We start from the raw sequence: 12,159 nt of genomic DNA on the forward strand, positions 1-12,159 counted from the left end.
ATGAAACTTGGGAACTTGCTAAAGTAGCCACAAAAATAACATTAAATTGTTTTATAAACAATGCGAGGATTTAGTGAATGTTTCTTTTTTTTTTTTTTTTGTAAATAAGTTGCAAAAACAACATATTCAAAGTGCAGTAACTAAAAATAAAAATGTAAAAATGTTGAAGGTAGTAGCTTTGAGACTGTCCATGGACAGTGGAGCAGCCAAGGGGATGATGGCAGTGTACAGCGCTTAGAACATACTTTATAATGACATTTAATGTGAAATATTACACTGCTAAATGTGATGGCACAAAATAAAAAAAAATTCAAATATTTCAGTGCCTGCATTTGACTGTCTTAAAACTATACAGTTATGATGTAGGTTTATGAGAGTCAGTGAAAAGAACAAATTATTTATAAATAAATAACACCAGGCAGGCAGGCAAACTGACCACAATCCATAAATATACATGTAAACACCCAGGAAAAACAACCCTACCAGCAGAAAATAAGAGGAATAATGATCATCAATTCAAACTTGCGAGTTGTTACGTATTTACAGCATTTCATTCGTTCTAAGGCACATCAACAAGTTATATAAAAATACACTACTTTTTGAAAAAATTCAGCAAGAACAATATTAAAAAAAAATTATTAAATTTCAAATACATGATTTGTTTCAATTGATTTTCTAATTTCTACTAAAAATTATTTGTACATGGTATTATTAAAAGAAGAGCGAACTCTAGAAAATGAATTATTTGATTCAAGGCAGCTGTGCTGAAATCTATTACTGTGGTAGGACATCATACTCAGTACATGTAAATACAGACGCTTGGAGTAAAGGTCTTTGCCAAACAAACAAACAAACAAAAATGTATTTTGAATACAAAGATACATGTATGACCATACAAGGGATGGGAGGGTTGGCTATTAATTATTGCTTAACTGCACCCTATGAATAGATTGTAATAATACTATATAATACATGCACCCATGCCACTATGGTGAGTTAGTAATTTGTGATGACAATGTGAGGGTACACCTCACCTCAGCTATGAGATGTTTTGACATGCCATGTATTGATACTAACCTCTGACATAAACCCCTATAATAGTTTAGTTTGATAGCACAATAACAAAAGCAGCACCCAAATAACAGATGACCTTGCATATTGATAAGTCTGTACTAACAAAGCAGTCAGTATACGAGTTATCAGACTTGAGCCATTGATGTTATTACACGTAGTATAATTATCATTCAGCAGAGTGAGACATGCCTGGCCATCTTTTATTCTATAGGGTGTACACGGCACTGTCCTCATCAGTTTTAATAACATTCTCCGCAACATCTTGTATTATGTCCTCCTCATCACTATTGACTGTTGAATCGTGTGTGGAAGGTCCAGAGCCCCCCGATATTGTTGAGTTCCTGTCTAAAGAACCTCGCCGAGTACGCCGCGGTGTTAGGTTATTTCGCTGATTAACTGGTTTCACTGTGATTATCAAATTTGAACTGTTTGCAACCATCATGTCCGTTACTTGATCTAATGTTTTTCCTGCAACTTCTATTCCATTAACTTCCAACACTTCATCATTTACAGCTAATAGTCCTGTACCCTCTGCAAGTCCACCAGGAACAAGCCTAGAAATGAATATTCCTGGGACTTTTTCCAACCCGTGAGGTGTCACACGCACACTTGTCCCATCGCGAATATAAAATCCAAGCGGTTTTTCAGACCCATGTTTGTGAAGCCGTACTCGCCGGTGGCTTTCAGGCACAATATCCACATCAATAATTGCTGACACTCTTCGAAAATCTTCTGGCAAGCTTATTTTAACCGATGATTTCTTAGGTGGGTTTACCATATACGTACTGAGTCGGTTTCTTTTCTTTGCTACAGTGCCATACCCATCAAAACCTTCACCTACAACAAAGAGAAAATGTCAAAACTTAGATAATTCTTTTGTGCAATTTTCGCTATCCACACACATCCCTAAAAGTAGTCATTTAATCTGTGTTGCTTACAACAGATCATCTGTTGAATGAAGCATATTTATTTTAAAACTAAAGGCAATACAAATTACAAGGTTTTCCTAACGTCACCCAAATATTAGAAAAGTTCTACTTTCACACACCTACTGGTAGTACTGAGTAGTGGATGATGATGATTTTTCGGCCTGAATTTTGTAGTGATATTTTACATATTTTTTTATATTTTTATCGATAAACCTTGATTTGATGAATCTGTGAGTGACAGTTTAATTTCACTATTTTGATTTTCAGCATATTCACTGTGTTTTAATTTCCCAAATTTGTCAAAGAAACAATGAGTTTTACATGTTCACATTAATTTAATACAGTTGATTTTGCTTATCAGCAAAAATATCAAAATTAAAACCCAGTGGATAATTAATCAATGGCATTTTTTATCAATCTTCAGGCGAGAATTGTGCTTAAATCTTTCCTGTGGTGTAGGTGTTAGTAGCACATGTACCGGGTACTTACGTGAATGACAATGTGTGTCTATGGTCATAACAGTTATCATATTTTAATGTATAAAATAAATGCAACTGGTTGTTTACATGTGTTTTGAATAGAGTAAATAATGGTAGGGTTATATAGAGTGTCATACATGTATAGCACACGTGTGTGAAATTTTCTTCTAACTTTGCTTGTTGTGGATATATACATTCATCTAAATGTAGTTGTGCATACAATTAACGTTGCATAGAATACAAGCTAATCTATCAGGAACATTAAAGAAAATATATCCAAAGATTTTGTTCACATATATATGCTCATGGAAAAATCCTCACACACTAAGCTTTGGATACAAGACTGTTTCCAGACCAGTCTATAGAAGGAATGGGATGGCAGGTATGATCAGAAACATCACATAATTGTATCTACCCACATATGAATGTCAATTTGTACATAATTACCATACAATGGGAGACCTAATAATATACCCTATATTATTGCGCATTTCCTCAATTATTAAAAGAATCTAAGCTAACTAAATCTGATTTAATCACTACCGGTATGTAAATTGTTATCAGTAGCAGTGACTCATATAAGCCACAGTAGCTATTTTATTGACATATGATATGGTGGAGCTTCATTCAATGAGTATTTGTATAATGAGCAGCATGTTGGTCTTAATACTAGCAGAGATGTACACATGGTGTGCATATCTATCATGTACATGGAGTCTGTTTGTTCATGGACGTACTAGAGATGGAGGCTGCACGGTGATTCACACCTAATAAGACGCATTGTCTTTCTATTGTACTCATCTTAAATATATGAAAAGGCAGACGTACTTTCATCTTGGCTGAGTTGCCGCCCGATCTTAGTTTTGATTTTTCACAACAAGATTCAAATCTTGAATTTTATATTATATTTGGTCAAAAAAAAAATACAGACCTTGCCCGTGAGCTGGTGCAATGTTAAGTTGTAAATCAAAAGTTTAACGCAGATCCGTATGTTCTAGGCAAGTTTACGAGCATGTTTGTAGCGATCTTCTGCATTTGTTAACAATTTTAATTTAATATTGCCAGTAAACCCGGTGTGAGCGGATGACAATTTTTTTATCCGATGTTCAATTTGAGTGAAATTTCCAGATGGCACAAAGCTCAAAATGTTCGGAAAAGTTCGGTCGCTGTAATTCGATGTTAAAAATGGACTTCTTTAACATTAGCTTTCACGTTCATGGTGGGCTCTCGCATGAAACAATACTGCTGTTCGTCCTCTTCAGGGACGGCTGAGTCGACAGTTTCAATGTCTTCAATATCAAAATCATTATCGTCTAGTTCTAAAATGTCGGGATCAACAAAATCCGAACCGAAACCAAACTTTCTCTGTTGCCTATTCGTTGCCATTTTGTTTTCTCTTGACGATCGTAAACAGATCGTCGGGGGCATTCGGGACAAAACAAAGATGAACCGAGCTATAATCGGGCATTTTTGTGATCGTTTCCCGTGGACAGGAAATTATGCAGACACGATCTGAATTAACAGTGATCTGGTGGCGGCAACGCACATACATCAAAGAGAGTAAACATCGTGCAGCGTCCATCTCTAGTACGTCCGTGGTTTGTTTGACTAGGCAATGTATCACAATACAGTGAGCATCTTACATTGCGTACATCATATGGAGCAATCAGGTCATTAACAGAAAACAGTTCTCAGAGTACAACTGTTCATAATCGATCTGACCATGGAGGTATCTGTTTATACATTTGTACATCCATGATCTGACAGAAACACTGAAACGCCGAGAGTACATGTACAACGATTTCAATACAACCTGACTAGAAGTCGTACTATCATTTACCACCTCAAACTTTTTGGCCACACATATATTTTTATATCTTATTGATTGAATTCTTGCCGTTATATATATTCACATTTTATTAACGAGTAAGTATGGCATATTTATATATGTATTTATTTACTAATAACTTGTATGTTGCAAGTACAGCTCAATTATATTTATTTTCATACATGTATAACTCGTTCATTTTTGAAAAGTGTGTTTAACTGGTCATACTTGTTATTAGTAAAGAAATAAATACGCCAAAAAACGAGTCATAAGTAAATGACTAAAAATATGCTGCGCTTGCATAAGTCAGTATTAAATCCAAATATATGAGCATGAACTTGATCAATAATATATAAAATTTAGTTGTCCATAAGATTATTACCAGAAAACATAAATTGTTATATGTAATTTTTTGCTAGAGTGATCTTTGAGTTCGTGAATTTATGAAGTTGATATATTAGGCCATCATTAATTGTATTGAATGCTACTTCCAAGTTTTTTTACATGTTTGTTCGCATATTTTAGTGCATACACGTATGGAAATAGCAATATTTTATGTCAAAATCTGTGGACAATTATTTCTTTTAGTATTACCGTAAAATCTGTATTAGAAGCTGCATCCCTAATATAAGTCGCACCCATTCTTTTTGAATAAATGAGAACCAAAAATTCATCATTTCTCATATGTTTAGGTGCTCCAATAGAAGCAGCATCCCCTCTATTGCATTGTACCATTTTAATAGAAGTCGCATCCCCTCTATTGCATTGTACCATTTTAATAGAAGCCGCGGTTTCTAATACAGATTTTACAGTAGTCAACTTTATGTGAACTTTTTCAGTTCACTGTCAATAAAATTTTATTTTAGCAGAGATTTCCAAAGACTACAATGAAAACACATTTCCGAGATAAAAACCCACTACTCTGTAAAATCTGTATTAGAAACCACTGCCTCTATTAAAACGCTACAATGCAATAGAGGAGATGCGGTGCTATTAGAGCACCAAAGAAAAGAATAGGTATGGCTTCTCTTAGGGATGTGGCTTCTAATACAGATTTTACAGTAATATTTAAAAAAATTTAATATCTCTAGACATCAAAAAGTACCTTGTAAGACACTATATCACTATATGTCACCAAACTAAATTTTGATATATATATATATACCCTAAAATGGACAAAACATTATTTTCACTCCATTTTGTACATTTGTTTTTATTCCATTTTCTTCTTCCTTCTCATGACATGAAATATCAAGTTTAAAAATAGGTAGCATTCTACCTTAAGCACGCTCTTTATGTTTTGATTGTTGTTGTTTAGTATTATTTTTGTTGTAGTAATTTTTGTAACTTTGTGTGATTAACAGTCCTCCTTAAATAGTCAAGACTGTCAAGATCAATTAAAATAAAAAAAAAATAAAAAAAAATACAACTTTTAATAAATATATATATATACATGTATATGTAATGAAAAAGAATCAATCTACAAAACATGTGTGGCTGGAACTTTCGTGGCCGTAACTACCAGGGTCGAAACTTTGCATTTTAAATAGTAAAGTAAAAATATACTTTGATAATTTAAATTTCAATGAATTACAAAAAAGTACGCACAATACAGATGATAAGGATTAGATGTATATTGCAGCTTGGCTGAAAGAAATTCAAAAACAATATTGTGATATTTTTTCAATAGTATAAAAATTATTGTTTTAATTTCCACCCACGCAGTGACAAAAACTGATCAATGACATGGCATGACATGACCTTACCCAACCCTTCTATGATGCTGTAATGTAATACCAAAATAAAGGTACCTGTTACTACCAGTGACAAAACGCACACAGTGGAATGCCCTAATCGATAAAGATGTCACTTCAAACGATTGTAAACATTCTCAAAATAGCAGTGTTGTATGGGAAGAGGTACAACAATACTCAGCAGTATTATATTTGCAAACTACAACCACTGTACAACCAAGTACGATGCTGTTTTCAATCAATTGGGAAACAAAAACAAACTAGGCAATGAACAGATGTTGTAGCAAAGTAATCATTTTAGACCCCCATCAGTCGAAGGCTGTGTTGATTTGATTCTAGCTGTGGATTAAAAACAAACAACAATAAAAGAAAATAAACTAATAATATACAGATGTAAGGAATCAACATAATGAGTATGGAAAGTAACTGAACACTGTGTGTATTCATAGACCTTAGAGAGAGAAGGTTATGGTGTATCTGACACTGATACAATGACATGTAACAGACACAGATCAGTTCATTAAAATCAGGAAGAGATACTTTTAACCCAATTACAAATTGACAATACATCAATCAATGGAGGAAACCACTGACAAAGTGTGTGGTAGCATTGTCCTACAGTGTTTTCTCTGACAGGACTGATTTTGTAGGGATATTTATCAAAATTTGGGGGTGGGGTAAAGATTGCACCGGTATGTAGAAACTAAATATGGCCCCTGATTTATTACAGTTCTTTTTTTCATAACACTTTCCTTTTTATTAAATTACAAATTTTGTAAGGATAGGGAGATCTTTTTCAAAATTATTGTAACAATGTGCCAGCGAATCAGCACAAGTAATTGCAACACAACAAATCTGTGTGTCAGTGACACATCATCTGACTACACACAGTACTTGCCCCACCCACACCACAATAAAACAGAGCATGTAGGTTTCATACTTGAAATAAGATACATGAATGAAAAATTTTCTCATTGAATAATTTCACTCACACTGATGAAACCCAATAAGTAAGAGAATAAAGCATTTTACCTGTTCTAGAAACATGGATACGGAGCAAAGGTTTTGCGGTCGTTATTGCTTTATGGTAATTATCATCGTTATTTATTGGTAATAAATCACCCTGTGGATCAGTGTAACACACACTAAATGGAATGTCATTCAAGCTATGAAGTCTCTCAAGAAATATGTACAGTTCCTCAAACGTGTCCAACTTCCTTGGGTCAAGCCCAAACCTTCGAAATTCAGCATCAAACTAAAACAAACAAACAAACAAAAAAAAAACGAAGTTAGCATTTTGAATTCCTGCATTTACAGATATTAATCCATTGCAGTTGAACTACCACAACTGAATCTAACATTAAGCAGCGCCACAACTGAGCAATGACGGCATAAATCTGTAAATGTTTATAAACATTATGTTTAAATTTCAAACAAATACAAAATATAGACAAGAACATTGCATTTAACTAAATGCCCATTTGATAAACTCAATTAAGATGCCTATGTCACAAATTACACAACCAATCACAATCAAGCAACTTGGTGACAATGTAATGGTCCTTTATTTAAATAATTTTTCATATCCCCCAGTCATATCCCAAGACTGGCTAACACATGACATCTTATTTTTTTGTTCACCACTGACACATTATCAGTTTCAGATTACAGGGTTACAATGGCTATTAAGAGACTTTGTTCCACTTCAGTGACAGTGAGTAGAAAACACTCCATTGGGACTTTACAACAAGATACATCATAATATGTATAAATACGCATAACATGCAAGATGAATTGACACAACAGTGACTGTCACTGACACATCAATGAGTAAAATCTACTTGTTGAAGTTGAGATACATTAGCTACACCACAGTGAGTCTATAGAGGGACTGTGGCTACACTTGTGACTGCGGTGGTGAGACGAGTTAAGTAGTTGACTCCCTCTTTAGTGATTTTAAAAGAACATTGTGTACTTTGGTAACACAGTAAAGACTTGGATGTTAGTTTTACTAATAGTGCAGTTAATTGTAACTGTGTCTGCAGGCAGCATAAAGACTGGTGAAAACACTTAAAACACAAATACATGCACAGTTATGTTTACCTATGAAGTCTACTCTCAATCCAAATTGATTTCAATCTAACCAGGAATGTCAAAGAAAAGTAAGCATTTCTAAACTCCAATATTACTCTATATTTTACCTTCACAAATAATTTGATCCAAATTCAAATTCAAACAAATTTAAATATATATATTTTAAGTTATCTAGTGCTTAGATATAATATTTCACCACTTAGTCATGTCCACACCCATTCAAGGTCTTATTACAGTTGAACATTTACACGCAAGAGTACATTTAACCAGCACACAAGACAGAAAATAGTGTACAAATAAATTTCCTGTGAAAATAATACACAATACACTAGGACTAAAATAATTTACCGTGTCTGTCAACAAACTGTACAGTTTAAAATAACATTGTGTATACAACAGATTGGCATTTATAATAATACTGGTATAACAATAATATACTATGGTAAATGTAAAGACTTGCATCAAATATTTTTTATAGCCAAGTACGATCCAACAATTGCATGAATTTTATCAGGAATTGCAGAACGACGTTATAGCCATAAATGTACTTCATATGCAATACAAGTATAATCAGATAAAAGACTACACGAACATTACATTGACAATATATATATATATATATATATATATATATATATTATTGGACATGAATTTGATTATATTACTATTTAATCAAAAAGAGAAGTGTCACGTACACTTGGAGGTCAAATGTGGTTTGTACGTGACGGCCATGGCCAAACTATAAATAACAAAAAAAACAAAACAACGAATTTTAACAACACAACAGTTTGGTCACAGCTGAAAATAATATTAAAACCAATTGGTACACTGTAACGTCACATGCAACGGGATCGGAAGATAGTCATTAAAAATTTAATGATATCCGAGATCGTTTATGCATCTACATCGGGTGGTATTCCAGCATGTTGGAAGTCCGAGAGCTGAGTCACAATACACGCCCAGCGATCACGATGCCGACAAGAAAGTGACCGGGGGACCGCCAAGCGATAAAAACAGAAGAAGGGCGACTTACCTTGCTTTTAGCTTCAATGCATCCGTTTTGAGGGACTTCATAGTTGAAGGTATGTACTTCCACAGACATATTCAGTACTAGGAAGTATACCGATCATGTGTTATAACAGGAAATTTGTCATAAATAGAAACACTTAAAGCAGCGGCCAACTTTTCGCAAGAGAAATCGACACTTGGCTACTGAACAGATATGGTGACGTCACAGAATTCCCTACTTCCGCTTAGCCTCGATTTGAAAAAAGAAACAGCTGAGAAATGATATTTATGCGAACATGATTATTGAAGACACCGTTGTAGTCTACAACAGTCCAACGACATGTACCTGGTGTTCATCACAATAGCTTACGTAATTTTGGCGTGAATGGGATTTATTTGCTTTCGTTGTAAATATACACCCTCACTCACCTGACATTCGCTATGTGTTCTGGGAAGCAAAATGGCGGCTGTTATGAAAACCAAAAATGCTTGACATGACAAGCAACTCCGTCACCGTACGTACGTTCAGAAAACGGTATGTATTGTCTTTTTTTTATAAGTATGTAGAAGTTGTGGGTGTATGTTTTATTTTATTTGTTAACTAGTAGCTTCGCGGTGAGTGGCTTTCGCGGTAAGTGGGTTTCATATCTGGTGGGTTTCGTGTATTTTAGTACAAATTGCGGTCAGTAATATTTACGAACATTTTTGTTCTAGGATTGCCCTTAAAATCAATTTTGTGTGTGTGATTTCCAGTGTTTTCACGTATTAATTCTTCTGTGATTTTTTTGGCTTGGCCTATTTCCCTCAAACTTGGCAGGCAGGTCACACCATCACCCAGTTATTAGGTAAAATCTGAAAAAAAAAATGGCTCCCGTTGCCATAGTAACAGCCAAAAATTGTTTTTTTTTGGATGGCTTTGTGCCAAATGCATCTCCTCCTACAAATTTAGGATAACACCCCTCAGAAATAGCTCATTCTACTCAGCTTGAGTGTGGACATGAAGTTGAATTTTTGATATCTTTTTTTTATTACCGAGAAATTTGACTCTTCTGTGATTTTTTTGGTTGGGCCGATTTGGTTCAAACTTGGCAGGCAAGTCACACCTTCACTCTAGTTAAGTTGTAAAATCTAAAAACAAATTCTGGCCCACTGTTTCCATGGCAACAGCCAAACAATTTTTTTTATACCTTCTCACTCTACAATTCTAGGATTAAGTAGCTCATTCTACTCAGCTTGAGTGTGCATACATTTAATGGTTGTTTTATGTCTTTTTTCATTATCGAGAAACTTGACCTCAAAGTTGGGGTAACTTTTCACCAGCGGCTTTTAACTGCTGTGTTTTTTTTTTTGGCTTGGCTGATTTTGGTCATACTTGACAGGCAGGTTGGGCCATCACTAATTGAAAGAAAATTCTCGCTCACTGCTGCCATGGCAACAGCCAGAAACTGATTTTTGGATACTTTCGCCCCAAATTTATTACCTCCTACCAGTCTTGTAATTGCAGTGTATATGTGGGGGGAGGGGGGGCAAGGGTTATTTTGGTTCATCGTAATTGCAATATTTTTTTGTTCGTACAACGTAAATTGAAAAAAAATATATTCCGTAATTCTGTAATCACAGGCTAGACGTACAACGTAAACATCAAGTATTTTTTTCGTACACTGTAAAAATGTGTAATTTTTCTCGATACGTACAAGAATTTACATCCAAATAAAAAAGTCGTAAAGAATAGTCCAGGGGAATTACATTTTCGAAACTGTAAAACTACTAGATGACACAATTCACTGCAAAATTCCATTTTCACTGTTAACTGTAAAACGTCTTTTTTCCTTGTAAATTGTGAAAAGCCCTTTTTATTTCCCGTAAAACTGTACCAGCTACCCCCCTTGCCCACCCTCTATATGCCATGATCATGTTTTTTTTTATTTTGGCTACGTTGCACACTGGTAAGAGATCACCGGCGCCAACATTGTTACACTGTATCAACGTAATCCCAAAGCAATTTTGAACTATGAATAAACTGTAAATGCTGCCTTCAATCTAGAAAATACTTTCACAAAACGGTTGGAAATAATAAATTTAACAGCAGAATACAATAAAGTGACTTCTAAAGACTGAACATTTTTTTGCGAACTTCGTATACGGGGCCAGGTTTTATTTATAAACTGACGTTAGCTTCACGTTCATGTCCTACCATGGCATCAGCCGAAAACATGATATTGCTTGTTTTTGAGCGGAGTGGAGCGGATCGCCAACCAGCCTACCGGCTTGTTTTATAAACTGGTTTGCCAATTCCCACCACCAATTAGATCATGTCACAGCATTTCGGCTACTTTTCCAACAAATCCTAAATCACTCGATAATTTTGTGTACTTTACATTTGTACTATGTTTACATTTTAAGTTACGATAATTTTAATGCATAGCTGTACACTCACAAAAATACCCCTAAAATAAGAGAAATTAGGATATAGCCTTGACAAAAAGGCATTATTTTTCCTTGTCTTAATGTTGCATTTATTTTTGTATCATTCTGTGTAACTTCATGTGGGAATCCTGATGAAATTTAAAATTCTGTTCACAACGGTTTTGCAATATTAGAGGCTGTGAACTTGTCCATGGAGACTGCAAATTAATAAATACTGTATTCACTGACATTTATTTTGTTTCCACAGTATCTTTTTCTTACTGGTGTGGCTACAGTGACTGTGAAGTGTTTTGTGTTTTGTCGATTGTTGTCAATTGTTTGTTTTGTGTTCTTGGAATTTTGTAAAAAAAAATCAACAACGGTTAAATAGGTATGTTATTTCCATTTTGCAGTATATCGTAAACAGTACTTGTATACTTTGTTATCCAGCATAAATATCAGACTGTTCGGAAGAATGAGGTTGTAAATTTCGTTCATTAATGTTGTAAGATGACGCTTTCTCCGGGGCCTTCAGAGTCCCATGTTGACTATGTCCCGATCCCTTTACTCACTTGTTGTCAGCGTCT

General features: G+C 34.6%; 2 protein-coding genes across 2 annotated transcripts in view; one reads left to right on the forward strand and one right to left on the reverse strand.

The window, feature by feature from the left end:
• Positions 1-84: 84 nt before the first annotated feature.
• On the reverse strand, positions 85-9,380 carry LOC100313700 (Par-6-like protein). Its single transcript, NM_001168155.1, has 3 exons — positions 9,192-9,380; positions 7,097-7,319; positions 85-1,911 (listed from the first exon to the last, which is right to left on the reverse strand). The coding sequence occupies exons 1-3, from the start codon at positions 9,258-9,260 to the stop codon at positions 1,280-1,282; spliced, it is 924 nt and encodes a 307-aa protein (NP_001161627.1). The 5' UTR covers positions 9,261-9,380; the 3' UTR covers positions 85-1,279.
• Positions 9,381-9,395: 15 nt separating this feature from the next.
• Positions 9,396-12,159, forward strand: part of LOC102804885 (uncharacterized) — a 43,752-nt gene continuing 40,988 nt past the window's right edge. The window contains exon 1 of the mRNA XM_085499974.1: positions 9,396-9,701. The gene's annotated coding sequence lies outside the window, so the exon portion shown is untranslated. The remainder of the gene's footprint in view (positions 9,702-12,159) is intronic.

Source organism: Saccoglossus kowalevskii, chromosome 6 (genome assembly GCF_978046115.1).
Source record: "Saccoglossus kowalevskii chromosome 6, keSacKowa6.1, whole genome shotgun sequence".
NCBI lineage: Eukaryota > Metazoa > Hemichordata > Enteropneusta > Harrimaniidae > Saccoglossus > Saccoglossus kowalevskii.

What these genes read in the sequence shown, in the direction of transcription:
- LOC100313700 (NM_001168155.1), bottom strand. Translation starts at nt 9,260, where the DNA reads ATGTCTGTGGAAGTACATACCTTCAACTATGAAGTCCCTCAAAACGGA. An exon ending in GCATTGAAGCTAAAAGCAAG is followed by an intron (nt 7,320 to 9,191) that starts GTAAGTCGCCCT and finishes TGTTTGTTTTAG; the next exon opens with TTTGATGCTGAATTTCGAAG. An exon ending in TATCCATGTTTCTAGAACAG is followed by an intron (nt 1,912 to 7,096) that starts GTAAAATGCTTT and finishes TCTTTGTTGTAG; the next exon opens with GTGAAGGTTTTGATGGGTAT.